At 49.5% G+C, this 20,626-nt stretch overlaps 1 protein-coding gene across 3 annotated transcripts in view; it reads left to right on the forward strand.

Annotated features, from left to right (window-relative positions):
• Positions 1-20,626, forward strand: part of LOC111835712 (serine/threonine-protein kinase MARK1-like) — a 46,053-nt gene that overhangs the window by 12,163 nt on the left and 13,264 nt on the right. For all 3 annotated transcript variants that reach the window (XM_072709441.1, XM_072709443.1, XM_072709442.1), the window contains exons 2-5: positions 2,981-3,184; positions 4,665-4,718; positions 18,687-18,735; positions 20,440-20,505. In XM_072709441.1, the coding sequence (XP_072565542.1) occupies positions 2,981-3,184; positions 4,665-4,718; positions 18,687-18,735; positions 20,440-20,505 (373 nt within the window). The remainder of the gene's footprint in view (positions 1-2,980; positions 3,185-4,664; positions 4,719-18,686; positions 18,736-20,439; positions 20,506-20,626) is intronic.

A 20,626-nucleotide genomic window follows, 5' to 3' on the forward strand; every position in this document is an offset into this window, starting at 1 on the left:
TTTATTTTTTCCCCTGAATTCGCCGTTCCTCACTGGTGTGAAATAAATCTGTGCGAAAATCCAGGAGTAGAAGGGGTCTGTTTGCGGTGACAAAGCACGGCTCCGAGGTGTTCCCTTTAAGCTTCACATGTGTCAGGATTAGAGAGCGATTAGGAGCACGGAGGCCGGGAAGTCGGGGTGTCATGTGACCGCCCGGGACGGTCTGCCAGCGGCTCTGTGCGGCCATTTTGATACGATTTACCATGGGCCCCTGTGACTGTTTGCGGCAGATGGCAAGCAAGACCTTGCATAATTGCCAGAATTTTGTTCAATAAAAACTGATTTTTTTTCCCATTAAATGAAATTCATCAAAGAAAAAATTTAAAAAAAGAAATCAAGAGGACTGTCCACATTTTTGTATGCGTTCAGATTTCCTGACCCCAGTTTGGTTCAGAACAAGACACCAAAACCTTACCTTTAAAAACTGTCAATTAAAAATGGAGGGATGAAGAAGAAATCTGATAAAACTGGGGAGTTGAGTCATTCCTTGTTTGTGTTATGCCACATCTTTAAGTCAACCATGCAGCACATAATAATAATAATAATAATAATAATAATAATAAAAGTAATTACATACAGCACTGTACTATACGTCGAGCAGACGAACTGCTGAAGTCATGCAATGTTTTCACAAGTGTCGCAAAGTAGCCTGTGCGTTCATTATTACGGGGTATTGTCTTTAACACGAATTTTCGATATAATAGGACTTTCTTAATCCAAGGACTGTCTGTACTATCATCAAGGCAGCTTGCTAATTTATGTTTCCCTTCGGAAATACAGGGATCGTGATTTTATGTAGTGTGTTTACTGAGCCAACTCAAGTTAATGACCTTGCTTGTAAGTTCTCTCTGAGACTCGAAACTTTAGCGTAACTCAACCTGTTGGCATTTTCAGTTGAGTGGCTTGTAAACATATTGTGCACGGCTGGGCGTCGCTGTTTTGAGGAACACTGGTATACGGGATGCTTTTCAGTTTGAACACGGATGCTAAATCTTATTTTTCCACTACCCTACCTGCTGCTTTTCTCACTGCATTTGTTCACAAAAGGCAAACATTCATCATTCATCATCATCATCATCATCATCATCATCATCATTCATCATCCATGATAATAATCCATGGCAGTTGTTCAGTTCTGTTCAAATAACCTTTGCTGAAAGATAAATACTAATGCTGTTTAATGATTGGCTTTTAAAGTTTCTTTTTTTCTCATTATTTTTTATCTTACTGCTGCTTGACCTCATTTTGGCTTCTCCTAGTTGCCACCTGCACCAGAAGTCCATCCCCGCCAGTGTTTGCTTCATCTTCGCTGCTGTTTACATAAATGTTCCAGGAAACCTATTTTGTTGGCCACCTGGGCTGAGGTCCTTTTTTCCCCTCTTGGCTTTATGCTGTGAAAAGAAGCCACTTTGAGTAACATCTCTAGGAAGTAAACACATCGATCTAAGGACCTCTCTTCCAGAAAGAGCCCCCCCCCCCCCCCTTTTAACTTCCTGTGGGAGGGGCGACCATGCTGATTAGTAATTCTTAGTCGACAGTTTCTAACTCTGGAATTCCTTACTCATCTGTTAGAGAGGGATGGAGTCACTGTCAAAAGTGTTTGTGTTCTTTAACCCAGATGGTTTTGGGTGAATTTTCTGGTCAGGAAATAACCTCTATATCCAAAAAAACGAGGGAAATTGAATGACATTTGCTGCTAATCTGATAGCCATTTGCACCCCTTTCCAATACAGCAATCATAACCACGCATAATACGGAAAGACGACTACCACAAGTTAACTCATTTCACTGATGAATCAGATGTCTTTATCCAGCGTGACGTACATTTGAGAAAGCAAGGTCAACCTGGAGCAATTGGGGGTTAAGGGCCTCGCTCAAGGACCCAACGGTGAAATCACTCTGCTGACCGCAGGATTTGAACCGGCGGCCTTCCCGTCACAGGTGCATCCCACGGGGTAAAACACTGCCCCCGATTGAGCTGGGCTTTTCCAAAACTTAATTTTCTTGGTAATAAATCCAACTGCAAACTCTTTTGCATTTAGGAAGGTCAAACATCACAGACTGACATGCAAGCAGACGAAAAACGGCTGTCCTTTCTACAGAGATCCAGCGTTGAGCAGGAACCCGTGACTTTTCAATGACCTGCAGCAACTATGGCTGCAGTGAAAAGAGAGAGAGAGATGGCCGCTAACAGGAAACGCCTCCGAACCAGCCAATGCTGATGTCAGTCTTGGGGGAAAAAAATTGGATCCCATTCTTTTGAGATGCCCCTCGAGGGAATTCCAGCTTCTTTGTCAAACTACATTAGTTGGTGCATAATTTAACAGTTAATTTTTTGCAGAGTGGTGATGAAAAATGGTTTTCATCATGTGCCTTCCCTGACTTTAATACTCTACCTGTTATCAAAGACTTTGTGGTTGATGAGACTGAACCCATATCTCTCCATCTGGGTTGCTTCTCTTGGGCAGCAGATTAGTTCCTCCTTCTGGACCCGAATTAGCGGATGGTGGCCTCTCTGGTTTTCTGTGACCCATGTCTAGATTGCTCCCAGTGTGCTTAGTGGGATCTCGCGTCCGACATCATATCATACTTGTGCAGGTTTACCTTCCTTGTGCAATTTCTTTATTTATCAGTCAGGTTCATCCAACGCGATGTACAACTGAAAGCAGGGTGTGACAGTCCCTGAGGGCCTTGCTCAAGGGTGCAATGCTTAAATCACTGTGCTGACTCTGGGATTTGAACGACCTTCCTCTCATAGGCACCTGCTGGGATTCACTCCGGCCCCCTGATCAGTTCAGCCTGATCTGGTAACGCTGAGTTGGCCCAACATTGCTGTTTAGTACATGCATTTGGTGTTTCCCCGGTAAGTAAATGACGTGAGACTACTAATGCGGGACGGATTGAAGTCATCTCCATCTGTCTGTTTTTCACGCCCCCCCAGCACTCGTCTGTGGACGGCCACCATGAGCCCCACACCCCGGCGGCCAAGTCCGGAAGCCGCCAGAGCCTGCCGCGATGCCGCAACTCCGTCACGTCCACCACCGACGAGCAGCCGCACGTCGGCAACTATCGGCTCCTCAAGACCATCGGCAAGGGCAACTTTGCCAAGGTGAAGCTGGCGCGGCATGTGCTGACAGGCCGAGAGGTGAGTGTGCCCGTGTTTCCATGTGCTCAGTCCTGCCCCGTGGTGACTCGTGATTCGCCGAGTCACCTGAAAAGGGGGAATTCCACTCTTTGCCTTTGTATGCTTACTTTCTTATGCCCTCCACTCCTTCCGGGGTATGGGCCACCAAAGGTAGATCTCCAGAGGTTTCTGTCCTGGGCCATTCTTTCTAGTTGACTTCAGGTGTAGCCCATCCTTGTGATGTCTGCCTCGAGGTCACTTCGCCAGGTGTTTCTTGGACGGCCTCTCTTCCGCTCGCCTTGGGGGTTTCATCTGAGAGCCTGTCTGGTACTGCTGGTTTGCGGCTTACGTAGGATGTGCCCTATCCATCCCCATCTTCTCTTCCAGATTTCTGCTTCTACTGAAGGTTGGCAGGTCCTTCCCCATAGGTTGGTGTTACTGATGGTGTCTGGCCAGCGAATGTGGAGAATCTTTCTGAGACAGGTGTTAATGAATGTCTGGATTCTTCGGGTGGTGATTTTGGTTGTCCTCCAGGTTTCGGCCTGCTTTTGTATGAGCAGTGGTCAATCTATAAGATCATTTCTATATTATCATTCTAACACAAAGCAAGCCTCACGCTCTTTTCACGCTATTGTCTCGCTTCTGGCATCTGCTCGGCTAATGGGGCAACAGGAAGGCACCAGATATTTGTCAATTTCCAGAGATCATCTACCCCTGATCAGGGGTGGGGTGGCTGATAACCTGGTTCGAAAGCATCTTATTCGGTCTCATAGTGGTCACACTACAGAACATTGCTATTCTTCTGAATTTTTTTAGCGGGGGGGGGGGGGGGTGTAAAAAGTCCATTGATTGGTCCAAATCCCCCACCGACTACACACCAGTAAACGATTGTAGGCCAGTTCCCAGCTCTCTCATCTCAAGGTAGAGAGAGACCAGTGGTGCAGGTCCCACCAACCTACGGTGGGAGAAAAAAATTCCCATCCCCCAGCTCATGAAACACTGAAACATTGCTCCACTGCATTGGAATTATTGTGATCCATAGCTTTGGTTCCAGATCAATAGGATGATCCCAACACTATTGCAGCATTGGAGCGGTAAGTCTTCTCCCTAGACTCTGCAGGCCTAGAAACTTCTTTTTATCATCATTCCAGGAAGTCGGCTGATGTTTGAAGGTGTAAGCGCCTGCATGGTTCTGGTCTGCCCATCTCTCCAGCATGTGAGCAGATGAAGGCAATGGCTCACCAACACTGTCCCGTGCCCTTACTGGGTATTGCTCCGTACTGTATCCCTGTTTGGCAAAGGATGTCTCCGTTGGCACATAAGAGCTCTGTGTGTGACGTTTTCATTGGGTTCCAGGAGTAAGCCCACAACAAAGCCCTCCATCATCAGTGTCACAATCATTTGACTCTAGAAAGTTCTTGTTGCTTTGACCAATTTTGACTCATAGCTCTGCGTTGCAGGAGAGACCGTCCTTCTTGACTATAATGTGTCTGATTCCTAGGTCGCCGTGAAGATAATTGACAAAACGCAACTCAACCCGACTAGTCTACAGAAGGTGAGCTGAGTCCTTTCACTTCTTCTTCTCTGGTGACTGGCTACCTGACACGTCATCAGGGGTGTGTGTATTTTTTTTTTTGTGCTGGGCTTTTGTGTTGATTGTTTTTCACTTTGAAAGGTAACCAAGGGCTTTTCTTGCTTCAGTTGGAGGTGGGGGTGGGGCAGATCTTCAAGAGCCTGTATTGTTCCACCAAGATTTCAGCGTCCTTCTCTTTCGGTGTCTCCAGACTGGCTTATCAGTCTTTCCTAATGCGATGTGCGACTTCTGCAGATAAACACGAGAACCACTGCAGTAAAAGATTAACTTAAGTTTAAACACCCGCAGTCCTTGTTTATTCTGTTCTCATCTTGCAAAAATGAAACACACAGACCTGTTATGATGTGATATGGTTGGTCACCCTGTTGGCTGCGATGAAGGTCGTCATCTACAACTAAGATTGGAGGCTTGTAAAGGAAGTGACTGAATCTGGGGCAAATCATTTCCATTGCATTTCAGCTCCCTGTGGACTGTTTTAGTATTCGGTGTGTGGGAGTGTGGTCATTGGTCCTCTGGGAATTTGAGTGTATGGGTTCTTTTGTCTAGAAATGACTGGAGCTGTTGCCCGTTTGTGTTCAGCGGTGCTCTTGGGATGACTGAGTTGCGTTTTGAATGTGGACCCTTCCTTTCCTCATTGAGGAGTCATGGTCCTATTGAGATTGGTCTCCCCTCCCCCATCCCAGAGAACGGGGGAGCCCCACAGCATGGTGCATAGTCAGCCTCTGCAGTCACCACTGCTTTTGGTAGCACTCTACAGCAAGTGGTTATTACGCCGACCACATTGATGACTTGGGGAAAGCGGGCCGTGCTTGTGTTCTCCACGCCAGATAATGCAGTACTGTAATAACATAACAGACCTCCATTTTGAAGGCAAGGTTGTTTTTGTAATGAAGAATTTTAGTCATGGATATGAGAGTTTTGTAATATGCATCCTTGCAGGGTGATAATAAAGAAAACAGAGTGAAAAGAAAGTACGTATTCCGCAATGAATTTGCTGGAATGTTGGGTGGCCATTCTAAAAGGGAATGTGGTTACAAAGATTCCTAGACCTTTCTTACCTGACAGATGTATTATAATTCCAGTTGTCTACAAAGGTACTTCTTAGGTCATACTGTCTGTTTTTATATAACTTTTTGGGAGGAGGGACCCCCAACGTTTTTTGGAAACGTTTATTGCCTTAGGCTCCTTCCATTAGCCTTTCAGCTACTAGGCGGCTGCTGTCGGGCTTCATAGCGGGATGTCATGTGGAATCGATCTGCTGGCTACCTGGCAGGGTATGATGGTGGTAATGGCTGCCGTTTTGAAGCATCTCAGCATGCAATCACTGTCTTGCATGAAGTGAACAGCCTGCACTAGACCTTTTTGGGCCCTGTGATGTGTAATGAAATTCATGCATAATTTACTGATCTAAGTAGCCAATATGGCTAGCTTTCATTAGCTGGTAGCCCATAAGAATAGCTGTTAGGCAGTAGCCCATAAGCGTAGCATTTGCTAGCACAAGTGCTATTGTGCAATTCAGTCTTTCCGGAGTCTTTGATATCAGTTCTGCGTAGCGTTTAATAGGGAGTCTTTTGTCCCGTTTTGCTCTGCTTTGAACTTTGAATGTGGGCTTTCGTCTTTTTAGAACAAAATGGGGATTGGCAAACCGCAAGGCATGTTTCATTTCTACTGTTTCACTTATGGGTTTTCGTGGTCACGACAGCTAAAAATACACCAGGCTGCCTGTCAATTACTGAGCCTTGAAGTCGCAGAGCGTTAGAGGAAAGGAATCCTGTTCGTTTCCTGATTACTCAGGCGGTGTTCTGCATGCCCTCCACCGGGCATATGGTCGCGCTCCTGCCGTCTGTGCCCCGGGATCCGTCGCGGTCGCGGTGCTGGACCGTAAACACATGCATAACCATGACGACTGAGCAAAACATTTAACCTTTAGGCCTGTCCGTCGAAAGTGATGCTCGAAACTCTGGGGGGCTAATGATGTTCTTGCAAGCCGGTTAGCCCATTACCTGAAGTCTGAGAGGAAACTTGTTAATTACAGACTTATTCAGGGGCATAGGAACTGGAGGGGGTGGGAGGGCATATACCTCCCAATACTTAATTTAGTTTAATTCATCCCCATAATAAATAGTATTTAAATTAAATTGTGCCCCTCCCAGCATGAAATACTCTCTTACACTGTTGGATGTATTGGCTTTCATGACCAAATAAGAGGATCCTGAAGCCTTAAATTCATTTTATTGTGCCATATTTAAGGTTTTTTTTATACTGTTAGAATGAAATGTTCCTCTTCGTAGCTACGCTTGATCATTTTGCCTGTATCAGTTCTCTGCCGAGATCGATCCCCAGTGCCACCATCTGCTCCAGGGTACAGCGCCACAGGCCTCAGGCCACAAGCCTGGCGTGTCGCCGCGGGCAACGGAAAGAGCTGAGCCCTGGACCAGGGAGGCGAGGACGGGGTGCCGTCGTGCCAGCGGCAGTTTAAAGTCGCACCGCGCCAGACGGACATGGGCGCAGAAAGATCGGACAGAAGCGAAAGGGAGAAGGTGCCCTTTGTTTCGCTTCTGTGCCACCTTTCCGGTCTGGGCAGGAGGAGCGTCCTTGGATGAAAACGCTTCGCCATCAGCACCGTCTCTCCGTTTAAACAAAGCGGATCACCTCCGGGTCCAGTTTCTTCAAAGATGAGCTAATAACAGCAATTTGCAACCTGACTGGCGCCCGTTTTTGCATTCATGAAGCTCGAGTTCACCATGGACATCAAGCACCAATGGTAGACTGGGCTGGAATGACTGGGCTGCGACCCACATGCGACACGTTTGTCCTGGCGCTAACTGCCATGCCAGCGGATCGATCGGTTTGAAACGGCTGCCAGCTGGCCGGTCGGAAATATGGTCGTCTTTATGGGCTCGTCTCGAAAGTCCACGGTACGTCTGTCACCTTTATCCTGCAGCTCAGTGCGTAATGAAGTTGTCTTTTTTGCGAGACGTGCCATGCTAGCTTCTAATGAGAGGCGTGTCCAGCTGGATGAAGCTGGATAACCTTTTCATTTATGCATTGTTTGCTGAAACTCTGCTGACAGTTCATCCAAAACGGCTCGCATGTTAACATGTTCCGGATCTAGAAGCCTTGGCTCTGGGTCACCCAATACTAGCATTAACACTGTAGATTAGCATTAGCGTTTACGTTCATTATCCTGTTTGCTTATCTGCCATCATTCAGGATTTTGGTGCTATTACGATTTGGTTAGTTCCTCTCAGAGTCACTCAATCATTCCATATTCTATACAAGCTGGCAGATTTCAGTGGTGGCAGCCTCAAGAAAGTGCCACGTGCAGGGGCACCGTAGCAGGAAGCCCATGAGAACATGAACCCTGACCTTCAAGCGGCCAATCGCCTTTCCCGTTTGACTGCAGCAAACTCCGCCCAACCAGTGACACAGATGAAGCCTGGTCCAGTTAACCCCTGGGCAATTCCTGTGCTTGTCACTTAGCTCTGACCCAGTGATTCTTGGTTTAGTTGCACTCAGATGACCTGAGGTTCAGTTTTCCATGTTATCTGCTTTTCTTTACTTGAATGCGACCCCAGCCCCCAACTTATGAGAAAACCTTTCAGGAGGGGAAAAAATACTTAACTTTCCCCTAGTTTCTCCTCTTAGCAACCAAATGACTTCATTGTGAGGCCTGAGAGCAAAGCAGAATGCATGTTAACCCCATCCCATGAACATGACCTTCTGAGAAGACTGGAAGTGTGGACTGTAGGATGGAAGGTGAGAAATACAGAGGCGAGGAACCTTGTTATGATCAGAAGAAGGGATCAGAAGTGATTGTAGAGGCAGTTAGATGAAGGTAAAATCCACAGACTTTCCTCTTGGACTCAGGCCCATTAAGGCATTTAAAAATGATCTGCTAGGAAAAATGATCTGGGGGTGGGTTGTTCTTATTTCCACATCAGCGTAAAAGCACGTTTCACAGGGAGAAATGAGGAAGTGAGAAAAATAATAGTCCCACAAAGAAAGCAAGGTCTGATAGAACAGGTCTGGGTAATAATGGAGATCTGTTGAGCTTATACTCTAGATACTGGCAGACAGAGGGTTGTGATGGTTATTTCTCCCCAACAAGGGGCGCACATGATCCTGCCCCCTGTGGAACATCATAAAGCACCTCCGTTCCTTCTCCTGGGACTCTGGCATCATGCAGTGCGGAAGTACAGTAACCTTCCCCCGGGACGAATAAGCCAGATGTATATTCCAGTCTGGCCTCAAGGGTTTTCTGCCTGGGACCTGAAAAGCTGAACCCCCCCCCCGTACAGGTTATATCCAGCCAGCCTTTCACGTTGCGAGGACACAGCTGTCTGAATTACAGATGAGATGGCATGCCTGGTGTTGGAGGGCCTGGGGTAGGGGGAGCAGGCACCTGGGCAGCCTCGGGGATAACGGGTCAGTGTATGGGGTGTGGGTTACGCTGCAGAAGCAGCCCTTGCTGCAGAAACCCGGCTGTAAATAGCTGCTTCACCTTATTTTGCTGCAAATTCAGAAGCTTCCCATTAACCTATCTGGCATTTAGAGAGTCTGGCCGCCCGGGAGGGAAAATGTGGGTTTACCGTGAAAACAGCCGGATTTACCGTGAAAACAGCCCTGCTTTTCAGTCTGCATAGGGACATGTGTCGGGTGTTTGGGCTGCGTGTGTCGGGTGTTTGGACTGCGTGTGCCGGGTGTTTCGGCTGCTTGGTAACATATCTAGCAGCGGTGTTTCAGGCACGAGGATTCCCTCTCCGTGCCGCGCCGCGGCCACCGTCCGGCTCTCTGAATAATTTATCAGCAGGCACATTTGGGAGGGGGGAGTTGTCGGGTTAAATGGCTCTAAGAGGCTGATACCTTCATCGCAGGCGCAGCTGTCCGCCAGAGTGCCCGACTCTCCGAGGACGGCGGGTAGCTGTATCCGCGAGGGACCGGGTGAATGAGTCCGCGGGAGGCGGCACGTCAGCCCCGCTTCCCGTCAACAGAGCTCCGTTGTGCCGGTCGGAATGATCCTTTGTTCCCGACTCTGGGCCCGGGTACACTGAAGCCTCCACACTCTGCCCAGTGAGCTTACTCAGCAAGAATAGTGCACGCCCCCCCTGCGTCCGGTCCAAGGGGGGGGGACAGCGGGCCGTAAAGCAGCTGTGAACCGTTTCCGCAGCGTTTTTTCAGGCCCCCTTTTCCGGAATGGTTGTCGTTCGGCTTTGGGCCGGTGTCGTATGTACGGCATCCTGTGTTTTTTTTTTCTTCTTTTGCATAATTAATAATTCACCCTCTCCACCGTAATGGATGGGTTATGTGCCATATTGACAGTGGCCACACGAGGCAGGGCAGGAGGCCAGGTTAGGTTTCGAAGCCCATCTGCTCGAAGCTGATATCAAGGGAAGCGAAATAATCAAGCCCCCCCCCCCCCCAAATCACCTAGAAACCTTCCCAGTTTTAGGAAGCTTATCGATTTGCATAATTGCCCATAATATATTTAGAGTCTGTGTCCGTGATGCATTGACAGGAAGGCTGCCCAAATGAAAATAAGAATGCGGTAGGCAGAAGCGTTCAAATCAGAGGTGGGTGTCGGTTTAACCCAGTGTTTCCCAATCCGGTCCTTGGGGACCCTCAGACACTCCACATTTTTGCTCCCTCCCAGCTCCCAGCCAATCAGAAACACTGAATAGCTGGTACTGGTGTGTTGGGAGCTGGGAGTGAGCAAAAACATGGACTGTCTGGTGGTTCCTGAAGACTGGGTTTTAGAAACACTTGGTTTAACCGGCCAGATGGAATCATTGAAATCGGTGACCGTGTGTGACTCCATCATCTGGGCAGTCTAAGATCCTTACGTAATCGGCCACCATTGATTATTATTTGTTAAACAAACACACTTGAAAGGCTGCCTGTGAAAGACGGCAAAATGAGGAAACTTGTAAATGGCTTAATCTCCTTCTGCAATCAATACTGTCTACTGCTGGTGCCCCCAGTCTCTGTGTTCCCTGCTTCATCGCGTTCTGCTCTGAACAGCTGCTGAGGAGTTCTGCTTGGACCCGGAACTTCCCGGCGGTGTCGCCGCGAAGGCAGGTCGGGCGGCAAAGCCGCAAGCTGGTCCCGGTTAGCTTTTAGCCGCTGCGGCTAATTCGCCGAGCGATCGCTGCATCTTCCTGATTTTCATGTGGTGCTGATGGTTGGTACTTTGTTTTTTCGAAAGATCCAGATGGTCTGGAAGATGTGAGACACATGGGTCTGGAAGTGTTGCTATGTGGATGAGTATGAAGTGTATCTGCCTCGTCATACTGACTACAGAATGGTGCTTGTGCCAAATCTGGGGAGGTCAGATGGACGCAGTGTCGTACTGTCAGTGCGACAGCTGCCTCGTCTCAAGAGCAGCTGTTTACAGTTATGTGGCATTTCTGCCATCGGGAATCATACCATCGGTCTGGGCAGCAGGGGCCTGAGATCTGAGCTCTGTGCATGTATGTGTGTGTGTGTGTGTGTGCTTCACATAGAGTAACAATCCGATGGTTAAAAACTGCACTATAAATGTAGGTCCCATTTAGGTGCTCAGCTGATGTTTTTTGTCCATCATGACTTACAGATTTACCTTTTTATGTGGTTGGATGTTTGTCTGGAGTAATTTCCATTAAGCATCCATCTTAAAGACACAGCAGCCGTTTGACGGCGCGTCTTCAGGTAATCCACATATTCACTCACCACGCTGGCCTCACAGCTCGTCCTATCTCCTGATGCCGTGATTTTATTTATTTATTACCCTCCCCCCAATGCCGTATCGCATCACATGCTCTTGGGGGTGGAATTGCGTTTCCTGCTAACAGGATGTGCGCCGCCCACACTCCAGCGAGTTGATGGTCAGGAATGCCCACGTGGCGACGCTCGCTGGCATCAGGTCTGTCCTATGGAAACGGCAGGGGTGGGGGTGCTATTTTTATAGACAGCGAAGCAGCGCTGCAGAGATCTTCGGGGGTGGGGGAGAGCCGTGTGTGATGGCGTACCTGCCGGAGAGAGGGGATGTGAGGGACTCGGAGGGGGGGTGGGGGGTCGGCACCAGTCTGTTACAGCAGAGGGATTGCGGAGGAACGACACAGGGCCATCTCTTAAAATCCTGTGAGACCCACGTGAAGGACTCGGAGGGTGGGGGGATATTTTGAATTATAATTTGGTTGAATTTTAAGATGCTATTTGCTAAAACTGTTTGCTAAGCAATGAAATGTTATCCATCCGTATTCCATAACTGCTTATCTGGTCTGGATTACTTCTGGGACTGGGGGCAGTCTGTTTCATTGTGCGTGCACGTGCACACACACACACACACACACACACACAGAATCAAATGCTGAGGGTGTAAGAATCCAGTGGTGTTTGGAGGACAATGACTTAATTGTCATGAAATGTGCATCTGAACCCACTGCTCCCATGCAGATTTTGCAGATTGTTGGGGAAAATGTGTCTGGTTGACCTGGGACCTGACAATTGAGTGAAGGAGTCCGTTTAGTGGGATCACTGGTGCTGGACGACGAAAGGAGTGAAAATACGTGGTCAGGAACTGAAGACGGCTGAACTGTTCTGTTATGAACCCCTACAGGTACATCTTGGTAGTTTGGGCAGTAATTCAGCTAAACGACAGTCAGTCTCATATAAGAAACACTTGTTCAGCCCCCAGTTCAAGTTTCAACTCATTAGCTAGTGTGCTACTTGTGCTGATATTGTTCTCTTTCACTTCATCCTTGGCCATGGTCTGTATAGGCACCTATGTTTTGCATTTGAAGATAAGCCCTATCTCCACCTTCACATGCTTTCGGACTGCTGTCGTCATGTGGAGCGCTTTATCACTTGCTGGGAAGAGCAGTTGGATTTGATAGAGCTCCCCCTGGTGGATGGCAGACCTCCTTGCCAGAACGTTTTAGCTAGGCTAGGGCCTGGATCCCTCCTCTCGTTTAATCGTCCAGTAGAGGCTGGGCCTGCCGGAGGAGGCCTTTGTCTTGTGTGTCCCGCCCCCAAGCCTAAGCAGCAGTGCCAGAAAGTCAGACAGATGATAATAACAGGCACCCTGTTATTTCCAACTTTTTGCTAACAGACTCCAGGAATTTTGCTGCCTTGCGCTTCGACTGCATACATTTCTAATTCACATCTTCAGCCGCAAGGCGGTTTAACAGAGGCGGGTGCGACGGCTGCCGGGGGAGGGAGCTGTGTAAAATATTAGGCCCTGTGAGCTCTTGAGTCCCTAAATGATTTACGACGGTGAATACCTTCTGTGTTTTGAACCCCGGGGGGATGTGAACACTCTAATATGTGTCTGTCTCTGTCTTCTTATTTGATAGTTATATGGAGAGACCCTGCATAGCGTTTGGGTTTTGCTCTGGTCCTGGTCTGCAGGTTCCATGGGTTTCCAGTTCTGTGGATCACACTAACACATCAAACCGGGTTGTTCGATTGCAGATCCACACATGGGGGTGTTACAAATTTTTTTGGAGCTTCCCATTTCATTTTTCAGGGGGAGACCTTTCCCTTTGTGTCATTTCAGTCTCCTCGTATTGTTTTTTCGTTATGCGGAAAACGTTATCCACAGGAAAACGACAGAGCCAGATAGGGTTTTGGAACGGCGAGACGGGGGCTCCAGCCAAGACGGGGGCCGTCATCCCTGTTAAATTACGGCCTTGAGGAATGCTCCCCCGAGGACATAAATCCTCACTCTGTCCGCTCGCTTCCTCTCTGCCCCGACAGCCCTCTATAAGACCGCGATAACAGATAGAGGTCACCGGGATTGGAAGCAAGGTCCACTCTGACCTTAAGGGGGGGGCAGTGTGACCAGCGGACCTGGGGGTGAGGCAGAGGAAGCGCGGCGTGCCGGTCCTTCACGCCAGCGCTCCTGTGAATGACTCAGATCTGCTGAGGCTATTTTTAGACCCCAAACCACGGGAATTTATTTGCGGACGAGTTGGGTTTGGGGGGGTGGGGGGGAGCTGAGGTACCAAGGATGTGAAGGCGGAAGCCCAGTGCGTCAGCTGGGATTCATGTCGCTGTCAGTAGCAGCTTCATGAAGATGGAGCCACTGCCCAAGCACGTTCCCCCCCCCCCCCCCCCCCACATCAAGCCCCAGCACAACCCCAGGATAGCATTGCTGTCGTTTTTGTTTTTGATTACCCCTCCGCCAGTCTCTGGTTTATTTTATCATACAGCCTCCCGGGGTTTCTGGAAAAGGGGCGTGCATTTCAACCCTGCAAGGTGACATGCAGCAGAACTATGTGTGCATGTGTAAGCGTGTGTGTGCATGTGTGCGTGCGTGTGCATGTGTAAGCGTGTATGTGCATGTGTTTGTGTGTGTGCATGCATGTGTGCGTGTGCATGTGTGCGTGCGTGTGCATGTGTAAGCGTGTGTGTGCATGTGTCCGCGCGTGTGCATGTGTAAGCGTGTGTGTGTGCGCATGTGTTTGTGTGTGTGCATGCATGTGTGCGTGCGTGTGCATGTTTATCTGCTGCAAAACGGCAGGAGTCTCTTCTTGTCACACCTGGGATCTGTGACCTTGACCTCGGGTTCACTCTGTCCTTGTGGATGAACCAGGCTCCCTTTGACAGTTAAACTATTCTGGTCCGGGTTCCATACTGATCCTGCTTGTCTGAGCCACCTCCTGTGATGCCAGGTGGAACCATGGAGGTGGGGCGCTCTCAGCCGGTCCAGCCTCCCCCCACCAACCCTCACCCTAACCCCCCCCGACCCGGTCCTGGGGCTGGTGTGGTATGGTATGCGGAAGGCCTTGGGTCAGAATCACGTCACAGCAAAAATTCATGAGGTCTGTCATACATGAAATCTGATTGAAAATAGGCTGGTGGGGGGGTGGCTGGTTCTTGCGGGGACTTGGCTAATCATGTTAGCACTTTGTGGACAGTCATGCTTTTCTCCGAAGGGCTGTTTATGTGGCTGGATCGTTTACTATGGCGACTGAGGTTAAGTGGCCCGCTCTAGGGTACAACAGCTGAGACCTCCTGGCAGTGTTCAGGCGTGTGCCATAACAATCATGGTGCCTGCAGTGTATGAGCAGTTATGGAAGATGGAGGGTTTAATAGGGTATGAGCAGATGGAGGGGAGAGGGTCCAACAGCCCACAGCACCTGCTCTGGGGGCTGCTGCTCTTCTCTGCCTCTGTCTGGGTCCTGTTTAGAAAACAGACACTTTGTGGTCAGATTGGCCGCACTGCATGTGAATCCCGTGCTGGGGGAGGTGGTGGGGGCTGCAGGGAGACTGGGAGAGGGACAGAGGGGGACTGGGAGACTGGGAGAGGGACAGAGGGGGACTGGGAGACCTGAGGGAGAGGTGGGGAGAGGGAGAGAGAGGGAGAAAGGGTACCTAACTAGTTTTATTCAGGTGGCGGTTTGGAGGTCACTGTTCCTACCTTCCCTTAGCCCATACGGCCATTCTCTGGTCCGTGAGAAGCGGGGAGGGGGGCATTCTGCAGGTCACAGTTCTGCCAGGCTCATGGCCCTCAGTCTGCATCAGCTGGATCAGGGGGTTTCACGGGCAGCGTGGGGGTGTTGATCCCATCACGCTGGAGGCTGTTCACACACTGGCTCTCACTGAGAAATGCAGGCCAGGGAGTGTCACCAGCCCCCAGAGCGCAGCCTTAGCCGCTCACCGCCTCTGTGTTCCCACTGTGGTCAGAGGAATCCCTTCCTGTGGGGCTGAGAAACACGCGCTAAGGGATCCATCCCTGTGGTGTGTGCGCCCCGTCGTAATAACCCCGCCTCCCGTGATGGTAAATGATGGGGGCGGCGTGTGGCTCAGCGGCTCGGGACGTTGTGCCTGTGATTGGAAGGTCACCGCTTCCCCCAGTTGCTCCAGGGGCTTCTCACCCTGCATTCAAAAATGTGCATCACTTTGGGAAAAGCGTCTGCTAATTAAATATAAATAAAATGGATAAAGAGATGAATGCTGGAAAAAATAACTATTAGTATTGATCACTACCTTGACAAAACGAACAAGAGAAGGCATCAATGAGAACACTCTACGCCATCTACCCGTCCCGCCATCTCCCAGTCCCGCCATCTCCCAGTCCCGCCATCTCCCAGTCCCGCCATCTCCCAGTCCCGCCATCTCCCAGTCCCGCCATCTCCCCGTCCCGCCATCTCCCAGTCCCGCCATCTCCCAGTCCCGCCATCTCCCCGTCCCGTCATCTCCCAGTCCCGCCATCTCCCAGTCCCGCCATCTCCCAGTCCCGCCATCTCCCAGTCCCGCCATCTCCCAGTCCCGCCAAACCCCCCAGTCCCGCCATCTCCCCGTCCCGCCATCTCCCCGTCCCGCCATCTCCCAGTCCCGCCATCTCCCTGTCCCGCCATCTCCCAGTCCCGCCATCTCCCCGTCCCGCCATCTCCCAGTCCCGCCATCTCCCAGTCCCGCCATCTCCCCGTCCCGTCATCTCCCCGTCCCGCCATCTCCCAGTCCCGCCATCTCCCAGTCCCGCCATCTCCCCGTCCCGTCATCTCCCCGTCCCGCCATCTCCCAGTCCCGCCATCTCCCAGTCCCGCCATCTCCCCGTCCCGCCATCTCCCAACAGCGGTCCAGGCCCCGCCCCCCGCCCCCCCGTGTTGTTCTGCTTGCCTCTTCTCAGCATCTTCTGACTCGATGTAAGGACGCCTTTATCCATCACTGGTCACACACTTGGTCACATGCTTCCTACTGCTGCTTTTGCTGGACTTTATTCATGCTGCACTTTAAAGCTGGACGGCTAAACTGAGGCCCATTGTTTTCTGTATATTTTATTGCAGTTGAATTAATATGTTTTTATTATTTTTATTGGGATGGTACAGCCCACTCCTTTATTCTCACTGCAAACCCCCAGCTGTCGGCTAAGTCTGGGGTTTAGTGGCTGGGGTTCAGCACTTGGGGTGAGAGATGTTTCTTACCCCCCACCGAGGGGAAACCACAGCACACAGGAAGTAGTTCTCTGCCAAAGTTAACCATTAAAAGCTGAGATTTGTGAGGTTTATCCCACCTTCGTAATAATATTTACAGTCTTGGGCTAATTGGCTGGTCCTGCAGGGAACGTCAGGCTGGCATAGCTCTCCAGTTTCCATGGAGACTGGCCCCTCCCGTCTCCCTGCTGACCAATCGCAGATCCTCCCTCTCTGATGTCAGGACTCCTCCCCTTTTAACATGTTCCTTTAATGCTCCTTGAAAGCTTTGTGTTTGGGATAAAAACTCATAATGACACCCCCCCCCCCCCCCCCCCGTTGTTGTTCAGTTGAAGTCCTGGTTTCGGCAGGGAAATTTGGACCACGTGTTGACGTGTCAGGTCACACAAGGGGGCAGAACTGAACCGCTCTGACATGGACACGTTTTAGTACTTTCCAACCTGACAAGCCAGATAAGCAGCTATTGCTAAATGTATAAACGTGACATGCGATGAATGTTCTCGTCTGAGCGCATGCTGTACCAAACCACATGTGCTGCTTTTTTCCGAGCCATTTTTCATCTTGTGAGAGTATTTTTCTTCACGCCTTTAGCCGTATTGAAAATCCACCCCTGGATCCATCCCGTCCACATCTGGCGGATTCTGAGGTGGGGGGAGGGGGGTAGTGCCCACATGCTGGATTGATTGGTATCTGGTCCATTTGTTTTAACCACATGGTCCTCGGAAGAATTTAGCTTTGCAGTCAGGCATTTATTGATTTATAACAAACTTAATAAAACATTTTAGCTTGAAAGTGTTACTCTACCAGTTTGGCCTCTTTGCTTGTTTGCTCACTCTCAAGAGAGTTGATTCTGGGTATTTGTTAGGGATATGATCTTCTGTGTGCCAGACTGCAGTTCGAGCCCATGCTATGGGCCCTTTTGTTGTCAGTGGTTCCACTGGTTCGATCGCAGCATTCCAGTGTGAAGTCACTGCACATGAAAGAGAAAAGCTGACAGCCAAGTTTTGGCGTCTCCCTTTCGGCAGGCTCTAAGAGAATTATATGTGACCTTTGACCCCAGATGTCAAGCTAATGAGCGGAGCCCAGCGGTGACAGCACACTTGTAAATCCGACCTTATCTGCATTCCTTATGAATGGGAGCGGGACCAGGCAGAGAGCGCCGTCTTCAGCTGGCTGCGGCTCAGATAACTGGAGCGATTTGCCAGCTTGTTGTGGCTTATGAAGAGTCCTTGTCTCAGAAAATGACGGGTAACTTTCTGGAGTGTGACGTCCAGACTTGTATCACCCAGTGGCGAGTTTGGAAAAGCAGGGGTCCTTCTGGGCGGGAGGGGGAGCACTGGCGGGGGGTGTGACGCAAAGAAGAAAAATCCAGTGAAAGTCGATAACCTTTCAACCTACCTTGAATTTCGGCATTTGCCCATTACTGTTGAGTACCTGTATTATTACCATCCAGCTGATGGAGATGGGGGGGCAACACTTTGGCGCAGTCGCCTCACACCTCTGGAGACCAGGGTTCGAGTGTCCGCCCCAGCTCTGCCTGTGTGGAGATTGCATATCATTGTGTCATTGTGGGGTTTCCTCCTGGTAATTTGGGTTTTCCTACAATCCAAAACACGCTAAGGTGATTGGAGTTACCAGATTACCTGTAGGTGTGAATGTGTGTGAATGGTGAGTGAATGGTGAGTGAATGGTGAGTGCACCCTGCAATGGGTCAGCACCCCGTCCTGGGTTATTCTCTGCCTTGTGCCTGTACTTTCTGGGACAGACTCCAGAGCCCCTCGACCGAACAAGCAGCATGGAAAATGGATGGACGGTGATCACAGTGATTCTGCTGTTACACTTGCTTTGTGCTGAGAAGCAAAGTATTTATTTAAAATGCATGTTTTAGAAGATGATGACAGACGTGGTCATGCTCTTGTCGAGGTCGTTGCAGGTGACAAAACCAGCATCCTCTGTGAATGTTTTTTTATTTTTTATTCATGAGTATTAATCTGTTGTCTTTATTCCACAGCTCTTTCGGGAAGTGAGGATAATGAAGATCTTGAATCATCCAAATATAGGTAGGACGCCATTTTTCTGTGTGTTCATGTTTCTCATTAGCACATCCGTTCCCCAGCAGTTATTGTACCACAAATGGCAGGATGATTCCCTTCATGTGTCCCATTAAACGCATAAAATGAAAGAACAGGAATCTGCAAAGCAGCGGCATAGCCAAGCCCACAGATCATGGGAGTTTTACTTACAGAAAAACGTTCTGAGGGCAGAAAAAGAATGATTGGTTCAGAGAGATAACTAATCAGATTGTAGCAGAGGTGGGTTAAAGCACCTCCTATAGTTGCTTGGACCCACCTCCTCTACAATCTGATTGGTTATCGCTCTGAAGCAATCATTCTTCCTTCTGCCCTCAGAACATTTTTGTGTAAATAAAATTGGGCTGATGAGGCTGTTGTGGTTTCGGTTCTTTTCTGCCGTTCGTTTATTTCGGCGTGAGGATGGCACCCACTGATCTGGGCTGAGCCTGCATTAATGCTAACGGGCCAGACGCACTGAAAGACGGTATTTTAATGTGAAGCCACCATGAAAACTCAGGAAGCTGTGTTTTTTATGCCTTAAAAGGTTTGTTTAAGCCTGTACAGGAGGACAGCTGGGCTGTTTAGTATTCTCTCTGCCTCCGCCTGTTTTTATTTCCCGGTGATACGTGGGGTTTTCTAAGTAAGCTATGGAGCCGTCAGGATACACAAGCATCCACACCGAGCTTTTCCTTGGCGGGAGGGAAGAGGGCGGGGAGGTGCAGGCATGCGTGTTCATTCCCCGGCGTCCGCGGTAGCCATTGCAGGGTTAAAAAAGCAGCGCGTCAACGATGAGGCACACGTTTCGCTTCAAACCTGACACTCCCGTAGGTGCCGTATTCAATACGTTCTTCTGTTCGCTCGCTGTTTGCGTTGGACGGGTTCCAGCAGCGGATTAGAATAGGCCCGCAGCGTCGGGTGCAGAAGTGCCTTAACTCTGTGATTGTGCACAAACGGGATGCCTTGGTGTACAGTAAACACAGGATGGGGAAGCACAAACATCAGGATGGGGAAGCACAAACATCTCCTTTTCTCCTCGCTTGTTTTTCCAACTGTTCCATCCGAACGGTGGCATCGGTTGGGGACTGAAAACATGGTTGCTCTGTCTATTTCCGTCCTTGTGTCTAAAATCGGATAATTAAAAGGACAGTTAACTAGTTACTGATGTCCCGCAACCTGGCCTCCATCGTCGGTCACTTTGTACTCTTGCCAGGTTAATGGTCTTTCCCCCACTGTTAGAGAGACACAGGCTACACATCCCCTCTGCCAGCCCTATCATTCGTAAGCTGGAATATCAACGCGACACACTTCCGCACAGTTGCAGTTACGCCGGGCCAATCGTATTTCTGCGCCCGTATCTGCAGCACAGCGTCGGCCTGCGCTAACATTCGCTTGGGCCCATTCCAGCTTTCCACAATGTTCTTGCGCCCGAGCCAAAGACACACAGAGGTCGACGGCGTACAAAACCATGGTCTCGATTTCCATCCCCTCCCCAATGGATGCTGTATTGATGGGGGGAATGACATATGAATGACACAGGACACCTCTGTTGAGGTTTTATATGTCGTCCCGAGGAGTTTTCAGGGAAGCGGATTTGCTGAGAAATCTTCCAAGTGCCTCTTTTAGTTTTTCTATTGAGTTATTTCTCTCTCTCTTTCTCTCTCTCTCTCTCTCTCTCTCTCTCTCTCTTTACAGTTAAGTTATTTGAAGTCATCGAAACAGAGAAGACACTTTATTTAGTAATGGAGTACGCCAGTGGGGGTAAGTGCAAAACTCAGAAGTAGTGTGGGGGAAAAATCTAGAAAATGTGACAGCTGTCATGCTGGGGTATTTAAGCACATGGGGCAGCCAGACTGCTCTCTGAAGGCAGGGGCTGTGCCAG

The sequence above is a fragment of the Paramormyrops kingsleyae genome, chromosome 3 (assembly GCF_048594095.1).
Source record: "Paramormyrops kingsleyae isolate MSU_618 chromosome 3, PKINGS_0.4, whole genome shotgun sequence".
Lineage (NCBI taxonomy): Eukaryota > Metazoa > Chordata > Actinopteri > Osteoglossiformes > Mormyridae > Paramormyrops > Paramormyrops kingsleyae.